The 21962-nt window shown below is 41.1% G+C and overlaps 1 protein-coding gene across 2 annotated transcripts in view; it reads right to left on the reverse strand.

Annotated features, from left to right (window-relative positions):
• Positions 1-15525: 15525 nt before the first annotated feature.
• The window catches only part of GAREM1 (GRB2 associated regulator of MAPK1 subtype 1), a 100901-nt gene continuing 94464 nt past the window's right edge, over positions 15526-21962 (reverse strand). For both annotated transcript variants that reach the window (XM_014874305.2, XM_088174450.1), the window contains one exon: positions 15526-20986. In XM_014874305.2, coding sequence (XP_014729791.2) covers positions 20074-20986 — 913 coding nt within the window. In that variant the 3' untranslated portion in view covers positions 15526-20073. The remainder of the gene's footprint in view (positions 20987-21962) is intronic.

Below are 21962 nucleotides of genomic sequence, written 5' to 3' on the forward strand. Positions count from 1 at the left end.
AATTCAACCCTGGCTACAGTCCTTAACATTATAAACTGTGAGCATTTGATAATTTCAGATGTGAAGTACCAGATTTGTGACTCTAGAGATCATTTATATTTTTGAAATCCAGATTATATGAGATACTTACTTATACTTTCATCAGACGAGAACTTAATACACAGAGCATTATCTATTAAAATATATAATATTATAATTATAATATAATATTATAATATATATAATATATTACACAGAGTATTATATATTACAATATAATTTCAATACATTCTGGAAGATACAAATTCTATAGGGTATATCCTGGAATGTGAAACTTTCATGGGAAAGTATCTTAAACCTTAAAAATCTTTAAATCTTAAAAAAATCTTAAGCTTCTGCTTATTCTTTTCAAACAGGAATCAGTGAAGAGCATGATTTAAAACTGAACCTCCCAGTCAGTGAGTGTGAATAACTCGCTTCCGTAGAGCCAAAAGAGTGTTTTTTAATGTCCTTAACTGACCTAAAAATACTCAAGAGGCGTATTTTTTTTTCAATTTTACAATGCAGAAAAATTACTCAGGAAATGCAGAATGAGATTCAATATTACATTTCATTGTTTATCCCAAAAGTTATGCTACTAGCTCAAGTTCCCTAACAAATAGATTTTTCTCAGTAAGGTCTAGCACAAATTACTTGATCTTAATTTTGGAGAGGTATACATTTTACACATTTACAGAGAATATGGATACTTATCCCAGGTCAGATACTGTGCTGTCTGGTCAGAGAGCTCTACATGGGCTTGCAGCCTGGGTGCTTACTTTATTTTCCTGGAGCAAGTTTATTCACAGAAAGTTTTACTAAAAATCTTTACTGCAAAGATGTCTCTGTAAAATCACTGAGACACTAATGTGATAGTAAACACCACTAGTGTTAAATCTGCACCAATCCATTTATCTTTCCTGTCCTTCTCACTGAGTCACTGTAGTGATTCAGGTTGAGTTGTAACAAGGATTTACTCTGCCCACATGCCTGCTCAGGCACATTCCACTCTCTACACACCAGGACTAGTGTGAAAACCCTATTACTGTCTTCCCACAATATGCAGGACAAGGGCTTGGGCTGTGGACATTGACTCCTTGGGTTGCTGCCCTGCTCCTGTTCCTTATTCAAGAGCATCTCTAGAAAAGATCCAGACCTAAGCAAATGGTTTATTCTCTGCCTCTCCTTTTCTGGGCTCCAGATTTGCTGTGCAGCTGGACCCAGCAGAGTATGTGCACATTGTATCCAGAACTGTGTGCATGACTCATTCCCCACTGCTGAGTCTATCAGAAGTCACAGCATGGGCTTATAAATAAACTAACTCAAATATTCAAGTCGGTGGCTCAGGTGTGGAATAATAAAAGTAGAAAAAAAAAAGAAAAGAAACGTGGGTCATCATTCTAGCTGCTTCTTGGTCTTTCTTCAAGAATCTCAGCACTGCAGAAAATCTTTTAGTCATGCCACCTACTATCTGTGCTAAACAGGATACAAAGCCTCCTATTCCTGATACAGGCAAACCAACTCACTGCTATTTGCATCGCACAGATCAGCTCTGCTCAGTTTAGCTTTTGTACAAGAAGCAAATTACTGAGTCATAATGTCTCAGTCTGGCTGGCACAGCATTGTCTGAATGCAAAAAAGGGACTGATCCCAGACACCAGCCCTCCTGTTTCAGCTGAGTGTGTCAGGTGTCTCGTGTCACCCACGCCAGGCAGACACCATCCCAGGGTGCAGGGCAGGAGTCACGACCTGTCATTTTCTTTAGGTGCAATTCAGAACAGATAAGTAGCTTTTTCCCTTTTTATTTTCCCCACAGGTCTCCTTATCCACTGCTAGTAGAGCTCAGGGTCTTTAGCTAAGACACAGATGCCATCAGCTGAACTACTTTTGACTCTGATAAATAGGATCTTAATTCTCCTCTCTTCTTGGAGTGCATTTTCAGGCTATCTTTGAGGCTGGTAGTACGGATAGTTATGTCTCAAAATGAAAAGATAACCAACAATTAAACTGCCTTTTCTGAAACAGCCAGTGCTTTTCTTCAAATCTCGAGTTACTGCTTAGAGACTTTTGCAGCATTGATGCAGTAATGGCAAAATACCTGTATTTTGCTCTGTGTTATGAAATTATGAAGAAATATATGGTGATGTCATTTTCCCAAATCTTTCAATGACATGTATTCTAGTTTATTACAAAAGACAACTCTAAATTTGAGATTAAAGGATTTGTTTCATGCAAGAAGATTATGATTTTGTTTTGCAGCAGATTCCATGTGGTTGCTCTCCTTTCTGAGCATCAACAGAAATAACTGGGAAAAAAACAATGACCACAACCTCAGACCGATTACTACTTACACCAGTTACACTCTAACTGGCATCATAAAGGCTGCAGACAGGTCTACATTGGAGTCCTTTTGCTCATAAATTCCTAAATTTCTACTGGGGATGAAAAGTTCCATGCTTGATCTATGCCTTTGAGTTCACCTACTGTGAAAACAAAATAGCATCAAAGAAGTTTAACTGGAATGTCAAGAACTTAAAAGAACCTCATTGTTTCCCAAGGCTGCAATGCTTAATCCACAATACATAAACATGGTCACTCTTCCAATGCAATACTCCTGGGAAAAGAGATCCATGTGCTCTTTATGAGATTTGAATCTAAACAATTTCATGGAATATTTTGATTAACTTCTTAATGATAGCCTTTCTACTTCACAGTTACTAATATGTAACTGGAACCAGTCACCTTCTTCTGCAAGAGCTCTGTGTATGTGCACTTGCCCTTGCTTTTTTATTTTAACTCCATCTGGATCTACGAAGTCTATGGTACAAAAAGCCAGATCAAAACTCCCCCGAGGTACATCTCCCTTTTCATCTCCACTTTCTTGCCTGCCCATACTTCTCATCATGACTTGGCTTTAGAAGCAGCTTTCACTCATGTAAATGAGTAAGTAATTTGCTTGTTCACAACAGAACTTTATAAATTAAATATATAATAATTTTATAAATTCGTTAAATTAAATAAGAATATCATTGCAACTCCCATTTCATTTGTTAAGAAAGCTATTAGTTTATTGAGTTTGGTAGTTATTAAATTGTGTAATAAAATTGGTATATTAACTGTGGTAGGAGCCTCTGTTGCTCCTTAGAAGAGTCAGGTTTCTTTCTGGCAGCTACTGTCATGCTTTCATCACCAGGAAAGATTTGTCAGTGTAAGCTGGAGTCAAGGAGAGAAAAAGAAAATGAAAGGGTTGCCTCGACCAAAAGAGAAATGACCATGCTTAAGCTTTAACAGGTGCAATTTGGAGTAATGGGAAAAGAAAAGCTGCTGGGATAACACAGTATGAATTTTCTTAAGGGGAAAAAAAGCTTTAAGAAAAAGAAAGGAACTTAAATTGAGATAGTGAATGCCTACTATGGGCCACTACATGATAGTCTGTCTACAGGCTGTGTCTCTCAAGCAGATTCCTCCTACTCAGCAGCCCACCCATTTGCTCTGCTTTTCACAGGTTGCCAGCTCACAGCAAGGCCAATTGCCACTACATGTGTCCTTTTAAAATGATTTCCATCAGCTTACAGCAATGCCCGTGTCTCTCAGGAGCGAGACCTCCAGCTGCCCAAATCCCAGGGCTGCAAAGCCTCTTTAGGCAGCTTTCTCCCTTGGGAAGGTCTGGGAAGCTGACAGCCAAGGAGATGCAGAGCTGGCATAAGCATCACACAAAACAGACTTAGCCACTGGAAGAGTGAGGAAAAACCTGAAAACGTAACCTTCCCCATGGAAAAAGCCATGTAGTACCTTGTTGAGCCAGCTCTGCTGTGTCCCTGTGCAGGGCTCATCCCTGCATAAGCTACAGCTGGGAGCAATAAATAAAAGAGGTTCTTGCCTTGCAGGATTTGCTGCAAATCTCAGTTTCACATAGACACTAAAGATTGGATTTTGTCCTGCTCCCTCGGGAGGGAAGTCATCTTCCCACATCCAGTACCCATTGCCAGGAAGCCAGGCTGGCCCTTTCCAGCACTCTGCCCCACACTGGCTTCCTTGGCCAGGTCCCCACAAGATCACATGGTGGGTTGTTAATCCATTTGATTAACATCAAACCTCCTCCACTGGCAACAGCCTGTCCATGGAAGATCTGCAGAGCTCTGTCTGGCAACCACCTTTCTCCCAGGAATGTATCTTGAGCTTTGGAAGAAATCTGAGTTTCTGAGAAACACTGATAGCCACAGATGCATTCATTTTCAGTGCAGTCTCAGAAGCCTCTAAGACATTTTTGAAGTGGAATGTGGGGAAAGAAGAAATAGAGGTTTATTTACTTTCCCCCCCCCGGGGTTTCAAATGAGCAAGCCACTGCACCCTTTGTGCTAAGAGAGTAATAAAAATGCTTTTCTTTACTCCATAATAATACCTGGGTGCCTAGATCTGATTGCACTACTTGTTTTCGTAAAAGCAAGTAATTTTGGCTTCCACTTGCCTTGATTTATACCCATTCTGCACAAACCACTTTGCAGGTGTGTCAGGTTGCTCTCAGATTGACTGTGGTCAGGCTCACTTGTGTGTTTGCCTTCTCACTTATTTCCCACAGCACCTCAATGATCTGGAGAACTAGGACCAGCTGGATTAAAACCACTTCTTTTCTTTTCCATTCCACAAATATTCTTCAACTGTAAAACATTTTCCTACTTCTTATCAGGTGTTATCAAAACCATTTTGAGGCTTTTTTACTCAAGCCCTCATGGGCTGGGGTGCAGGAGCTCAGGTACAGTGGGTGCTGGTTGATGCTCACGTGGGTACACAGTGTGCAGCCCCTTGCACCACAGGAGGGTTTTAAAGCTCAGAGGATGGAAAGTTTGATATCTTTGGAAATGCAAGGCTGAGCATCAGTTTCTTAATCAGCAGTTACAGCTGCTGTCAACTGCCTTCCTGGCAACCCCCTGCTGATGGTGGAACTGGTTTTGGGAATGTTTCACAATACAAAGATCACCTCTTAAAGGGGAAAGCAGAGAACTTTTCCATCTTCCAGCCTTTTGTACACTGACTTTAGAACAATGGAAAAAACTAAACAGTTTAATAAGCAGTAGAGAAATCCTGACCTTTTTTTGCTACCATTTTATTCAGCATTACATGTGAATAATTAAATTGTGCTAAATAACTGGTGCAGTGTCTGTGAGTGCAGTTTCCCTTAGTTTATTAAACAGGAATGCAGGAGACTCTCCTTCCCCACCACTTTGTCTTTTGTCACAAGAGGTGCTGAAAGCATTTGAAATTTCTGTAGCTACTGGTGAAGTAAAAATATATAATTGACAAGACACTCCTTTCTGCTTGGTCCCCAAAATCCCACAGCTGTTAGCAGACCTCAATAGCTGGATGAAGGTGGTGGCACTAGGAGTCCCAGATTATGGGTCAGGGGATGCTAACCCTGATCTTGCTAAATCCAAGGAAGTGTGGGGCTGTTGGTGTCAAAAAATGCAGCTTTCCAGGCAGCTGAATGACATTTACAGCCAGATTTTATGTGCTACCACTTGATCTTCATAGTAAGTACTTTTTATTCAGCGTTTTCTAAGCCCCTTCACTGTGAAAAGAGAAAGATGCCTTTGACAGTGTTCCAGGTATGTTGAGATTTGTAAAAGCTTTTCCTGTTTTCAAGTAATGAAGATCAAAAGTTACAAAGTTTAAAACATTCACTTAAACCTTGTAAATACCTTTAAACATCTGTACTACATATTTATTCAGCCTTTTATTTCATTTGTTATTCAAAAACCAGTTTCCATATAAATGTCATAAATGTCCCGTCTGCTTCATCTTGAGAGAAGAAAATTGTGAGCAAAGCAAATCAACACTTTTTGTTATTCCATGTATAGGTGCCTGCCATGCTTCACCAGGATCTCCAAAAGCACAGGTCCAGGCAATGGGAAGAAGACAAAGCATTAGAAAAACATGTGCTCAAGCCTTAAAGTTCTCAAAGTTGAAAAGTTTTAGTTATAAAATTTTAATTTGATTTGTCTTTTTTGTTGTTGGTGGTGGTGTTTTTTTTTCAGCATTTCCTCTCTAGAATGCTTCTGAGTCCTTGCAAACTTGGAAATCGTGCAACACAAATTAGCTTCTAAACTGCTTAATTACTTGTAAGGTTATACCAACAGTATTGGTGTGCACTGTGATTGTAATTTTCATTTCAGTCTCAAACTGGAAGAAAAAGAAACAAGCTGGCATTTCTAAGCTCAAGATTGTTAAATATATATATATATAAAAGAACAAAACCTGTACTCTTAAGTAAAGGTTTATGTTACTACAGTATTATTGCATACCTAACACTCCTCTTGACAATGGTACAACACAGGTGGGTACTAAAGGCATCCTCAGAAATTCTACTGTTCCAATAAATGAGATAGAAATGCTTAAAATGTACTTTCCTTTAATTAGCATTCTTTCTTCAGAATCCTCCCAGAATAAATATTTTTTTTTAAATTTTAACTTAAGATCTCATTCCATATTTCTAAGAAGTTTGCCTATGTCCCACCTAGATTTGCATTTCATTAAGGGACCAGTTTCTGGCTTTATTAAAACTTTAATAGATAGTCCTTTGGATTGCAAAGTGCAGCAGATCCATTAGCATGTCACTGAGTGGCATTAGGCAACTGCTTTGAACTTTCATGTGCCACATTTGGGTACTCAGCATGGCAATACAGGTTCTAAGTGCTTTGGACAAGGGGGTATTTATTGGACATCAGATCCCACTTGCACTGACATGGTTAAAATGCCACGGTGGGGCCCTGTGGAGGAAGTGTTTCAAGTTGCCCTGTTGAGGGAAACTACATACTCAAAAGATTTGACAAGGATTATTGTTTTGGGCCAATCTATTTTTAAAAACAAGTTATCAAATATTCGACTGAAAATCTGCAGAGAAACAAAGAGCTTGATTTACGTAAGGAAGTTGACATCTCTGCCAGGAGCTGTTCTGGAGCAGGTTAGGGTTTGCAGCTAATGTGACTTAATTATGGGTCCTGAAAACAAAGCATTTAGGAATGAAGTCACAACTGAACAGCTACTGTGCCTACAAGTGACAGAAGTAGAATAGTTCCATCAACTTCAGAGATAAAGTGAAGCCCATTCGTGAAATCAGTGGGTGTCTCGCCCGAATGAGCAGCTCAGGATTAGACTCGATTGTGCATCATGCCAGCACTAGTTAGAAACATAGAACAGATGTCAAGTAAATAGGGAAGTGTGGGACAAAACAGAAATAATTGTAAAAATGTGCCCAAGGATAAAATAAATTGATCCTAAGACACTAACAAACATTCTTGTGTAAGGCAAAATGAGTCTTTGTACTGGGTTGGCTTTTATTTTCTTGCTAATATTGCATAACAGAACTATGCTGGCATGATGAGGAGGGGGGATAATAAAATAACTTATCAATGCACTATTAACTCTACACGCTCTTACCTAATAATAAGATATTGATGTCTCCTTTAATGCATGCCCCATTGTTGAGAACTTTCTCATTACCCTGCAGTTGCATGCACAAAATGGCTTTTTTAATATACTCATGGCCATGAACGTTTGGTGCTAAAGGCTTGCTTAAATGGTCAAAGATGCCCTATTTAAGAAACAGCAAACACTTACATTGCACATTATCAACATTAAATGCAATCTCATTATCCATTAGCCAGTATTAGTGCAATTTATATCTTACTTTGGTTTGAGTTTTGCAGAATTTCTTGATCTTTGCCACATCATCAGTTGAGAATGTGGGTGCTATTTCTTTGCTCATCAGTTTGATATTATTAGGAAGCATTATTGTTCTGGGTATTTTCCTGCAGATGCAGAGAAATGTCATGAGATTAACTATTAAATAAATACTGGACCATTGTTCACACAATACAAAAAAAATTCAAAGAAATCATTAGGTTTATCCATTTTTTTATGTCTCGGCAAGTGAAATGCACACTGCAAGAGGATTCAATGAAGTTCCAACATCAGCCAAACAGAGAGGGCTCATGGAAGGGCAGGGGCACAACTCAGGGGGCATCAAGTTGTTACTGGGGAGGGCCAAGGGCAGGTAATGGGAGGAAATTTGTCAAAGAGGAGATGGCATTAGGTGGAAAGGGTTGCTGCCAGGTCCAGTGGTGGGGTGGCAGCCATCTCCAACAGGTACAGGGAGCAGCCAGCAGTGGTCAGCACAGGCCAGGCCAGCTCCTGGCTCTGAAACAGTGGGATCCTTCTAAGTACTGGAAGCATGCTGAGAATAAATTTTCAACTGTTTGGTAAACGCCAGTCCCTGCCATGGGACAGCAAGTTCCTCTCAAGCCAGTGATGACAGCAGCCTCTCCTGCTGCTATGCCCGTCCACGGAGAGTTTTATGAGTGCTTATTCCTCCCGTGCACTGGCCGAAAGAAATTGATTTTTCTGTAAATATTTTCCACATGATATCTGTAATACTGTAAGCAGACCACTTGCTTTTGAGACATAGGGAAATATCCAAATACTCTGTGTCTCAAGAGCAAACGAGGAGGAGGGATGGCAACTCTTGCAGCTGCACAATGGTACGTTGAGGAAAGGAGGATGCAATAGCTCACAAGTTGCCCATGTTTTTGTTCCAGTGCCTGCTTCAACCTGAGCTGCAGCCAATACCTTATAGGTACATAAGGACACCAGGATCTGAAGAGACATGTTCCTGGAGATGCCTGCTCACCACTGAAGGACAGCAGCTCCCCACTGCAACCACAGGACCAGACCAGGCAGTGGGCACCCAGCGAGACCAGTCCTACCAGCAGAGCAGGGGGAAATGCTGTATTAATTCTTGCTATTAATACTTTCTGGATAAGAAAACCCAACAACCAGTGCATACTGCCTTTTATACAGTTGAGAGACAAAACACAGACCAAGTTACAACAAAGCTTAAATCCAAAATAATTGCATTTTCCCACAATTCCTTCCACACAGACCAAGCTACCAAGGATGCGAGCTGCCAGCACCCAAGGAGAGACACGATTTGCTCCACGGCTCCCTTCAATCCCACTGTAAAAACTTCCAAATGTTTGAAACGGGGAGCAAGTAAATCTTTTAATGCTCTCTGAAAAGCAATCAGCTCACTGCATGCATCATTCAGCAGCCTCTAATATAAAATAATTAAACCATGAAAAGCTGCTGCAGTAATCTTACTTAAAAATCCTAAATTCCTTTACATTTTGAGGATCTGATGGCACTGCCTCCCAGTCAGACACATACAGGCAGGGCAGAGACTGCCGGAGCTTCTCACAGCCTGAACAACTTCTTCCACTCCTTGAGCAGAGGCAGCTTAATTTTATGTAGATTTGTTGTTGCAGCACAACTATCCAAGAGATACAGCTAAATCCAAATTCATTTCATTTCCAGCCAAATTATATTTTGATGCAGGTCACTAGAAGCTAATCTTTCATCTCTGGTTTTCATACATGAAAACGAAGAGGAAAAGAATTTCAGATTAAGCCGCATTTATCATACTAAATAGAATTAAATCAAATGGAAAATTGCATAAAGAAACTCAGTTAAAACAATTAAATTAAAAAGCCCTTTACCTGTTTGAATGTAATCTTTGATTTTCTCAGAAGAGAAGAGAACCTTATTATTAAGTAAACTTAAAAGGGATCCTGGATTACCCTTTCCCCACTTCCCTGCACTTGAAATGTCAGTCTGTCTTCATGAGCAGACTTTGCTTCCTATCTGTCAGGCAAGTTCACTTGCTTGTTCTCACATGCCAGAAAAACTCGAGTTTTCAATATTGCAGGAACACTTAAGCTGTATAGTAAGCAGCAGATGAGTCTTTTATTTGTGAATTTTTTGTTAGTTGCATGTCTATATAGACAGACACACAGGTGCACACACACATCTGCACTCAGTAATATATAACAAAGCTTCAGCAAAAACCTGAGCTCACTGGAAGCTAGCCTGCATTTAACAACTTTTTATTGATGCTCTGACAGCTCAAATCTGAAATAGCTTGTGGTAAGTACTAAAATGAAGAAATAGTAAAGCTTTCTAGAAGACACCTGTTTAAAATGATCTCACAAGTATTTCAGCTTAACTGAAGAAATTCTAATTATTTTTTTTTCTCCAAAAAACTCCAAGACTTACATTACATCAATTAAAAATACATTTATGATCTTGGCTTATGGCAAAAGGGAGAGCAATAAGCAGTTGCTGTTTGGGAGAATAGCTCTCTGGGAAGAATTTTTCTGATATATAACACAGGCCTAAGAGGCTCAATAATGCTTTGGGTCAAATTTTTGCTGATGAACATTACCCTAGTTTCCTGGCTGGTATCCCCTCTGGCTTCTAAAAATCCAATTTCATTTCAAGGCAATTTTTGTCTTAGAAATAAATGCAGGAAACCATGCAATCAGGTTGGTTTCATATAGAACTTGAGAAATGCTGAGATTTGGGGTCCAAGGCAACATTTTCCTTGCTCCTTGGTATTTGGCAGTTTTCCTTCAGATCCCCATGAATGAGTTGGTGCAAACTGCATCCATCCCTTGTCAATTGGAAGGGGTTTTTTTAACCAATCAGAAACAAACATCCCCTAATTCCAAGTGCTCCACACGTTATTGCATGAATGTCAAGCTCTGTGAGTACCAACAGAAAGTTGTAACACCTTAGAAAATCATCCAAGGACAAAAATACATAGTGTTTACAAGCACAACATACTGACACTGTTTTAGTGGTGGCACTGAGGTCTTTGAATGCATCTGTTCCTATAACCTAGATTTTTGCTTAGTGCTTCTGAACAAAATCCAACATAAGCCACAGGTAAAAAATTTAATTTTAGCATGAGACTTCAAAACTCGTTAGTGAAGACAGTGACTTTTGAACACAAAATACCACTACTGTCCCTGAAAGCCCCTGAGATGTAAATCATTACAGGTGGGGAAAGCAGTCACAAAAAACATTCTGGTGTTTCCTGTTCCCATTCCTTTGCCATGCCCTTTGCTTGGGGCTGCTGCTTAGCTTACATTTGTTCTTTTTCTGTATGTTGGTCCTTTGTGTTTGGGGATGAAAGATGCAGTGTGACAGAGAGGCCTCTCCTCCCTCTTTTAGAAACTTTAGAAACTCATCTCTGGTTTTCCACAGGTCAAACACAAGACTTTGAATAAGATTTCAAAGCTGCATCTTGTATATGGAAATTCATGGCTTTGGGTGGTTCATGATCAGGCCTAAAATTTTAAGATTAAGAACTTGCTGCCTAAATGTAATTAATTTTATTTGTGCTTTGCCTTTCTTTGTTTTTTAAACAGCAGTGAGGTATTTTATGAGCATTACTTACCTGCTTTTATATGTGGACATCACTGTACTTGATTCCTTCAGGATTTGTAGGCATGGTGGAAGCCAAACTCACTGCAGTGGAAGCTCAGAGGTTAAAGATCTCAGAGGAGGAGGGGTGCAGAGAGCAGGAGCAGGTTAGGAAGAGGATGAGATTTGCCTGGACATGGCAGCAGGGGTCCACGTGGGACCAGATTTGGGCAGCCACCCACTCCTGAAACCACACCATCATCTGTGGCAAGAGGCACCCAGTCAGCTTTGAAGACCAAAAAGTAGCAAAGGAGGGTGACAAAATGAAAGGGTATGTTGGGTTGTGTTTGTAGGTGAACTTTGGAAACATGGATTTGTAGTATTATTGCTTTTTAAATTTGCATGCTTTTTATACCTGGCCTACTACGTTCCTTCTGGAAGCTCAGTTTCCAAGTCCTAGTTTTTAGCATTGTACAAGGAGCTCAGATCGAATTGTATGAAATTAAAAAATGAACATTGTGGAATCTGTGAAATGACACTTCATTTTTCAGTAAACCAACTGTAGCAGAGAAGAATCAGAAGAAGAAACAACATGTGTCCTTAGATTATTTTTTTTAATCAGGAAGGAAGGGTTATTGGAAGCCTTACTTGACAGGTAAGATAAAACTTTAAATATCACTGTGTTTTATTAAAGGAATCAGAAGAGAAAAATGTTTCAGCAATCAACAGTAAGGCAAGAGTAACTGCAGACCTACAAAGATGAGAGAGAGCATTGTGCCCATCTCTACTGCAGTTTCACTGATTTGTTATGAAAGGAGAAATTTCAGAGACAAGAAAATCAAACTCTCCTATGAAGACAGACTGAGAGTTTTGGTTGCTTAGCCTGGAGAAGGCTCCAGGGTGATCTTAGTGCTGCCTTTTAACATATAAAGGTGGTTCACAGGAGAGATGGAGAGAGGCTTTTCATCAGGGTCTGTAGCAAGAAGACAGAAGGCAGTGGTCTTGAACTGAAAGAGGGTAGATTAAGTTTGGACATAAGGAAGAAATTTCTTATGATGGGACACTGGAACAAGTTACTTGGAGAAGTTGTGGATCCCTTTAAGTGCACAAGGCCAGGCTGGATGGGGCTTGGAGCAACTTTGTCTAGTGGAAGGCAGGGGGTTGGTTGAGATGATCTTTAAAGGTCCCTTCCAACCCAAATTATTCTATCATTCAATGAAATACTAATCCAGTGCAAGTTTTCAATCTTTTTTGAGGGATAAAAACACCCATGTTTTTCAGGAGGAAATTGGAGGGCCAATTAGCAGGATGGCCAAGGCTTCATTCCTCAGGAGCAGAGGTACTATCTAGGACTAGCACTTAGGATAGTTTCTAGATGCCATATGTTTCTCCCACTTGCAGAGCTGCAGTTAAATAAATAAGATTAGCCAAGATCTATGCAGCTCTTCAGGGCTCTGTCAGACATTCTGCCAGGTCTTACACTGCTGGCCTACTAGAGTTTCTTCCTGCTTTCTCTTTGTACTAATCCACTGGAAACCCAGCCCTGGAGACCTGCCTCGCTGACCCTCATATTCATTAACAATAATTGTTGTTACTGTACAATGGAACAGCACCAGCACAATTAAAACAGCTCCTTCTCATGACAGAGCTTTTGTGGGGTTGGCAGCGAGTCCTAATGAGGTCCCTGAACCCATCCATCACCCACTGCAGCCCCTCCAGCAGGTTCCATCCCCTGTGGCTGTGTGCCAGTCTGACACTGCGAGGCACGTACAAGTACTACAGCAGCTGCTGCCACACACGGCCAGGGGACACGTCCCTACACTTCAGTGTCAGCTCCTTAGGCTTGGCACCTTAGAAATTTTCTCCTTCATCCCTATTTTTTCCCTTTTATTCTTTTTCCTCCTACCCCAGACTATCTGCAAGGAGTGGTTTTCATTTATTCCAAGCATGTTTGGCAAGAGATTCCTTTTGTCCCACCCAGGAGTCAAGGGCATTTTGAGGTCTCGTTGAGCAATAAATAAATATTTGAGTTGTATTTCTGTTGTCCCATTGTGGTGGCCTGGTTACTCATCTTGAGCGTTCCACTTTTGGAATCTGATGGAGAGAATGGTGAGAAGACACCTACTTTTCAAAGCCACCCCTCATGTCAGCTCTTCATTATGACAAGTAAGAATGAATATTAAATGATTTATCCTGAGGGGAAGGGGAAAGGAGAAATGCCAGATCCAGGCAGCTGAATAAAAATATAAATACTGCCAGCTTTCAACAAAAATTGGTCTTCATTGAGAAGAGAAAAGCAAGAGAAGCAGAATTCTACATGCAAGAGAAAAGAATTCTATGTGCAGAATACAATTAATAGTGAGTTTTTGTGGAACTACCAGAGCTGCTGTTCCAACAGTCGCCTACACAGGCAGAGGTAGTGGTCAGCAAGGGGTGCCAAGGGAATACCTAAAAACAATGCTGCCATGGAAGTGAGGCTGCTAGGGAAATGGTTCAGCAGCACCGAGGGCCTAAGCAAAATCACCAAGGGCAACTGCCCAAGCAGGACTGATTTTATGTTCATTCTGCAATGGCAAATCCCATCATGCGCCCACAGCACAGAAGAAGGAGAACATGGGAGTTCTGCCCAGGTTTGCAGCTTTGAGTCACTCAGTGCACAGGAGAAAGTGGTTACATGTGCCGTGTGCATCTGGTGACATAAAATGTGTTTATACCTGGGCAGCAGAGCGTGGTGTAGGGTGCCCCAAGCTAATGCTGACCTGAGCTAGTGCAGTCCTCTGCAGCCAAGGACGTCAGGGATTAATCACAGGCGACACGAGGCAGGACATCAGGCTCTGTCAGCACCCTGGGCCCCACAGCAGCTCAAGGACAGGAGCCCCATCAAGAGGGAGGACAGGGGATATACACACCTGAGACACCCAGGAGAGCTCTAGCTGATTGTCACACCAAGAGGTCTGAGGGCATTCAGTTTGCACTTTCCAAAGAGAAGAGAGCTGTGTTTTCAGTCCCAACCCTGCTTATATTCTTTATTCATGTTTATAGGTAGCCATGGTGAATAATCAGGAGATCTATGTCAAGCTTGATGACTTCCATACATAATATATATACATATATATAAATAATATACCTACCTGGTTTAGAACATCACTTTCCTGATAGGGAGATGGACATATTTTGATTTGGGCCAGAGCCCTTCACTTCCCCTGCATGCAGTGAATACTATCCTGTATCCTGTAGATCTTTTTGCTCAGGCTGGAGCTAATCGACTGGAGCATTCAAAAAATTCAATATTTTTCCTTCCTTTCTTAGAAGAGGGGAGCAGAAATGTGCCCTAGACAGAGTTGCTCATGGTGAATGAGATTTTTCTTAACTTGTGAAAGCAATTCTGCTTCTCTCTGTCCCTCCCCTCACCACCCTGTGATGCACATCCTGCCTCCAGATACAGTTCTATCCTCTCCCAGATGTGAGGGTTGGAGGCAAGTAAACCCCATCTGTCTCAAATCCAACAGAAACTACTGTGTCAGATTCTGCCCTGCTTTATGTCTCACAAGCATATAGCAATGATTCCTTCCATAAACCCTTCCACAACTACTGTTGTGCTGTAGTAAACGTTCTCTTGGCCTGGTATCAGCCCAAAGGAATCTGGCACAGCAGCAACTTATCTACATAACACGTTGATGGTTGTAGAGTTGACATTTCCCTCCGTTGCCAATATCCAAGGAAGTGAGAACAGGGAACCTACAACCTACAGCACAACACTGTTTTTTTCTCTGATTTCCTCCCCATCCAATAAATGCCTCAGAAACTTTCTGCAAAGCAGGAATATTTGCACATGGTCTTGCACTTAAGAACATATCCAAATTATAATTGAATGCTTCCCTCCAAAACAAAGACAATAGGGCTTGGGAAAATAATGTTTCAGGTGAATATCTCCTTGAGACAGGCAAGCTGTCTGGCAACAAATTCTTTGGGGAAACACAGCTCAATACTCTTGCTGAAGGGGAACAAGTGAAATTACAAGACAGGGAAAAGTAACGTGTCTTGAGAGGTTATATGCAAAAACCTGATTACTCCTCTCAATTATCCCAACCCTACTTTGCTAAATTCACTATTTGAGAAGTGCTCATTTCCAAATTATACTGAGATGAGCAAGAGGATAAGTCAGTGAAATTACTAAATGAAAACCAACGCTTTTATATAATACATGCAACTCGACCAATTTAGTACAACAAATTCTGTACACATTTCAAGTATCATGAAAATAGTGTCTTTAATATACAGTTTATATACTTACAATACACGGTTTAAATTTGTTCATATACATTACAGGGATATTTATTTGCACCTGGTTTAAATAACAATCTACCTTCAGCCTTTTACACAAGCCCAAAACAGCACAGAATTCCACAAAACCCATGCTTCGTTTTATAACGGAAATGTACTAAGCCAAAGTTTTGGGGCTTTTTCTTTTTTCCCAAGTGTTACTTTTTTGACATACCCAAAGCGAATCTAAAGAGCTAAGAACAAACATATCTTTAATACAATTCAGAAGATTGTCCAAGTCAAGAGAATCACTCTGCAGATTTTCACACTGAAAATTTGGTTATTACACACAAAAATTGTGAAGTCTGTACAACTCCTGGACTACTAGGAGTTTAAGACATAACAAAAAGAAGAGTCATTTATTGCTAGGTCTCAACTAGGGGCCTGCATTTCCCCACTGCCCTGCCATCCCTATAAATAAAAAGGAAGATCCCTCTTGCTTGTTAGGATTTCATCTGTACCTTCTGGCTTGTATACAGGAATGCTGCAATTTCATAGCATCAGAAAGAGGAGCCAGGAGAGCTGGGCTAAGCCTTAGTCCTCTCATAGGGCTGGTGTTTGGCTGTTAAGTACCACGGTGTAAGCCCCTGCCTGGCCTGCAGGCAGGACTTGGCTGGCCTGGGTCACAGGCAGGCAACCCACTGGGAAGCACACAAGAAGCTGGTGCCAGCACAATTTATTTTGGTGGGGGGGGGCAATCAAGAAGTTGATTCAAGATGAAAACATAGGAAAAAACAATTATTTATAGACAGGTTTGAAACACGGCGCGTTTTCAGGCAGCTTCGCTGTTTACGCTGTTTCTCTGGAAGCTGTTGTTGTGGAACAAAGTTTATTTAAGTGGCAAGTAAACCTGTTCTATTAGAAAATAGTTATACACAGCAAATTCTACACCCTTGCTGCTAGCTGAAAAGAAGACTTCAAAATGTATTTCCCTTCTAATTTTGGATGGACCAAATGTTTTTTGTCTAAGTTTTTAGCCGTAGGCAATTTTTACAATACGGCAAGAATAAGAATGCAAATATGCACTTTGAGTTGCTGTCAACACAGCTTTGGTTAGCCAGGCAGGCAGCAAGACAAAGAATCTTAATCCTAGGCACAATGAGCATTTGAAAGAAACTAGCATTTCCTCTCAAGTTTCCTCTCCATCCCTCCCCGCCGCAATTCAGTGTTCACCTCCAGAAAAGCCTCCATGCCCGAATCCAGCTTTCACTGCTGAAGGCAGCATCAGTCCTTGTGCCAACACATGACAGTTGCATAGAAAGGATGTGTTTCCTGGTGCAGGACAGAGAGACAGCTCCATGAAGAATGACATGATATGTTTTTTTGCTACCAAAACCCCTAGACAAAAAAACCCCCAAGTTCAGACACCGATAACCAAGTAAACACCAGAGGTCTTACATTTATTTAATCTGAGGAAAGAAATCCAAGGTTGGGACTGGCCTATTTTATTGGACTGCCTCGAAAATGTAAGTGATTTTAAGCCCACTCTGGGACAATGCTTAATGGTTACAGCTCTCAGGCCCCTAAGACAACAACACAACTCCATCAACATGGCTGGGCTCCACTACTGTCCAAAACCAGATTGGTTTTCCCCACTGCTGACCTCCTTGCTGTGCTTGGGAGTTGCCATAGCCTGGCTACCTATTGAAAGGTAACCCTTTCCATAACCTAGGATCCAAAGGCTGAGCCACAACACTCCACATGCCCAGTTTGCTCATCACTCCACTGATTTCACCAGAGCTGACACTTCAGTCCAGCTTGTGTACCACAGCAGACAGATCAACATCAGAGCCATATAATTCACAGAACACAAATGTTAGGAACATCTAAATCCCCAAAAATGGCTTGGAAAGTGAAGGTGATGAGTGGCTAAGGGCAAAAGAAAAAGTTAAATGCTAATACATTATGGATAAAAGTAAATAAGCAGTGCCAAGTTAGAATGAGACAACTGGAAGGCTAGCAATAGGAAGTTTGCAGTTAGGAGTTTCAGCTGTACTTTGGCACACAGGCTCAGCAAATGCAATCAATGCACATTTCTAGGCCTTTCTGTGGGCCAGCTCCATTTTGATTTATGCACATAGGATGTTAATGCAGCACGGTCATGAATGCAAATTCCACCAGTCTCTTTGCAAGAATAACCACTTCAAGCAGAGATAATAGAATAGGTATGAACCCACAGTTAAAGAAAACTATTTTCTCAGGGATGTTAATATTCTGGGGGGGTGCTAGCAATATTTAATGTTAATATTACCAAGATTTGCCATATTTTATTTATTTATTAAGATATTTTGGGTTTTTTTGCCTAGAATTAACAAGCTGAGCAAAACAATGGCAAGTATCTGACATTAAAGATTTGGCCCTTTCATATTTGAATCCTCATTTGACACAGTGAGGTTTAAAAGGCAGTTGGTTTCAACTTGTATGTGGTCTACCAACAAACATACACATATGAACAGTATCTGAATTTGATCTAGTCTTATTTGAAGCTAAAATATTTTAGAATGCTAATTAAGAAGCATTTGGAGAAAGCTATTGATCTGTTGCTTAAAGTCAATACATTACACAAAACAGGATTATGAACTCCTGGGGGTTTTTCTGCTGGGATATTAGTTGGCTCTGTAGTACCCACAGCAACTGGGCTTTGCTTTCTGGTTGGCAACTGGTGGTTTGCATTACTGCAGGACAAATAATGCATCTTGTTTTTGGCATGGCAACATGACATTAAATGTGTCCCAACAACACAAAGCTCTATTTGCTAATAAATTCTTTTTAATGAGTCAATATGGTTGAGAAAACAGGCAAATCTAGCATTTTTGTCGCTGGTTTGTATTTTCTCTTGATGCTCCCAACTATGTGTCCTGCAAGGGAGATATTTTTTAATACATCAAAAAGGTAAGCAAGGCAGGTGATGATGTTCTCCTGGCCAGGGCTCTGCTCAGCAGTAAGTGAAGGTGAAGTTGCTCTAGTATTCCTAGCTCTAATGACCTGAGGATTCTGGGCATGCACACTTGCTGAGGAGGAAAGGGTAACACAGATCTGAGGACCTCCACGAACTCTCAAATCTAATATATAAAGGCAGGGGATCCTGGGGTTATTTAGACACATTTCAGAGAGCTCTGTCAACTACAAGAAATCTACAAAGGACTATCAAAGGTTAATCCTATTCCTATCCTTTTGAGCAGTTAAATCTGAGAGGTCTCCAGGGGCAGATTACTGCCCACTTACCATCTCTGTGCTCCCTTTTAACTGCCACTTCCATGTGACATCTACTGCAGTGAGTATTTGCAGCTGGGCAACTGAATTAGCACATCCTTTGATGATACAGCCCCTTACACATTGACTCCCACATCGTCCTAGCCCACTGCAAACAAGACAGGTGAACTGAAAAGATCACAAGCATTTCCTGTGGCATGGCCCAAAACCTCCCTCAGCCCATTCTCAGCAGCATGCCATGCTCTGTTTCCGATCCCTCCCACCTTGCCAGCACATTATTTCAAAGGCATGACACAGGAACACTGTCACCTTCCCACACAGGCCAGACTGCAGGATTAGGAGAGCAGACCAAGCACATTTTCAGACAATCAGAACAGCAGCAGAAGAAACACAAGGAGTTGTTACCTTCCACCATAGCACGGCTCCTGCAAGGGCTGTGCTAGCAGGCTGCTGCAGCAGGCAGGATCTGCTGAGAAAAGAGCCTGTGCACTGAACTGCTTTTCCCATGAGAAAGCTGCACGACCAGAAGTCATGCTATTTACTCCAGTCATCCGACTACAAAAGCAACTTTTGAAATCTACAGGTCATAAACTTTTAATTGGCCAGGGCAGAGTGGCTCAGTAGAAAATCCCCCTTCTCCCTCCCCTCTGGGCAACGAGCTAAGCATGACTCTTGGTTTAAAAACATTTAACTCTTTTTGCTCAAAGCAACATGGAAAATGCACCCATGTTACAGATAGTCAGGAAGATACTGTTAATAAAAATAATGCTGCAAGAATAGTGTATTAGTGGCACTTCACAGCAATTCTTAACACTTTCAGATGTAGTGTCAAAACCAATGCTTTTGTATATCTGCAAGTCACAGCATGTTGCCAAATATATGAACAGAAATAATCCCGTAAGAAATACCTTTTTTTGCAGTTAACACAAAATTGTAAACTGGATTGATGTGTGTCTTTCAGCATCAAATTGTTCAGTAATAAATACGACTAAGTCTTAACAGACTATGGAGTCAAAGTTCCCTTAGTGTCCAGTTTTTAGCAGCTGTTGAATGTTCAGGGATGCACAAAGGCACACCTCTGCAGATTCCCTACCTTTATTATTGACATAGAAAAAAAAGTCCATTCACCACTGAAAAATGTTTATCTGCATAGTAAGAATTTTTCTACTACTATTTACAAGGAGGATTTTTAGTGCAAAAAAACAGGAAGTGATGTATTAGCTCAAATGTATTGAGAACAGTTCCACTAAAAACTAGCCAGCATCACATCTTGGGCCGCCAGCCATTAATGAACTGTAATATTTTCTTAACCTGCAATTTGCTTAGCTTGAAGTCTTCTGATAGGATTTCTTCTGTAAGCTGAACCAGTAAATTGCCATCAATCTTCTCCATGACAAAAAATGATATCACATCTTCTGACAGACCAATAAACCTCAGCGATTTAGACACTTCCTCTATTGAGAGTCCAGAAAGGTCTGTGGGTGGCTGCCAGGGAGAGCCATCCCCACAAGACCTTGGTGCTAACTGGAGGTGGAGGGGAGATGAGAAGGGGTAAGACACAGAGAACGTATCCTGCATGCCCTTTTTAGCAAGATACTGATCTTCCAAGACGACTGGAGAGCCAGCTTTTGATTCCTCCTCGGCACCATCTATTTTCAGTGGCAAGGGACACATGTCTGTCACTGTCTTATCTTCACTTGATTTCGGCGCCCGAGGAGGTAAGGCAGGACACGAATGGCTCTGCTTTGTGTTGCTGACTCCCAGAGTTTTCTCATCAGTGCAGTCTAGAGAGTAACTTGCTGACTTTGGACAGCTGGAGATGGTGTTTGTGAACTCTGCTGGAGTCAGGGGGGAGTACCCTGTTGGAAGCTCACACCCATCAAAGTCAAAAGTCAAAGGTGCTGGACAGTTTCTCTTTGGCGTACCTGGAGTCTTATGTCTGGGGTAACTGTAGCTCCTGCTTGGGTCAAGCAGGAAATCACTCCTATTCAGGCCTTCAGCAGTTCCTGTAAAATGGTTTGGCCAAGATAACCTCGAAGGCAGAGCTTCAGCTGAGGGGCTTCCCAAAGGCATTGTGCTCTCAGGCTCTTTGGATTCAGTTTTCATCATGTTACATGGGTAGCAGGAAACAGGTGTGCTCTCAGTTGGGTTGGTGTTGTCGCTCTCCGTGACATTACTTAAGGAACAAAGCAGAAAGGATGTTGTTAGTAAGAAAAAAATTGGCATTTCAATAAACTCATAAATCATCTTACAGAGTCAGAGGGTGACCGTCACAAGGAAAGAATCTTCTTTCCTCCAGCAGAACTTTTCACATTTGAATTAACATGTTTGAATTAAGGCATTGACAGTTCCTTCACCCCTTCTACAAGCCTGACAAGATGCTGATAATACCAAAAGCCTCATGTCTTGTTTTTTCAAGCTCATAAAAAAGTAGATGTCTCTATTCAGTTCTATGTCATCTCACAGATACTCAGTTTTTCGCTGTTGAATTCCTGAGGGATACCACCATGGATAAGAAACAGTCTCACATACACTAGAAAGATGTTCTAATCCAATACTTTTCTATATATACACCACAGATGTGTCATGCTATGCAAAAGCTCATATTGAGGGCAGGTCACCACTGCACTTAGCCATGTGCACCAGTGCAGAGTACAGAGACACAGAGTGAGTTAATGCTCACTGCCAAAGGAAGAGTTTCAGCTGGAAAGGTAAGCAGACCTGGCTGGACATGCTGAAGTACCAGGCTTTGAGCTTTACCCAGAGTAATTTGTTAGTGTGCCTGGATCTTTAAAATGCTTTGATGTTAAACACTTGCTCTTCAAAGGCAGCTAAAGAAAGTTACCCTGGATCCACTTCCAGGTGGTGAACTAAGCTCAGCCTGTCCAAGGGAACTGATGGTTGATATCCAGGTGTTCCCAAGAGATGGAGATGACAGCAAAAGCAAGCAACCTGTTATCAAAAGCAAATGTTTGCTGATTTTATGCCACTTTCTGAAAGAAAATCTGAAAGATCGTGCTGATCTTTGGAATTTTGGCCAACTAAACCAGAACACTGGAAAAACAATTAGCAGACTTATAAAATCCTTACTCAACACAACAGACAGAAACTAACAGTTGAAAAAAAATGTGCAATTACTCACTTCTCTCTCC

This window comes from Sturnus vulgaris, chromosome 1 (genome assembly GCF_052056855.1).
Source record: "Sturnus vulgaris isolate bStuVul1 chromosome 1, bStuVul1.hap1, whole genome shotgun sequence".
Lineage (NCBI taxonomy): Eukaryota > Metazoa > Chordata > Aves > Passeriformes > Sturnidae > Sturnus > Sturnus vulgaris.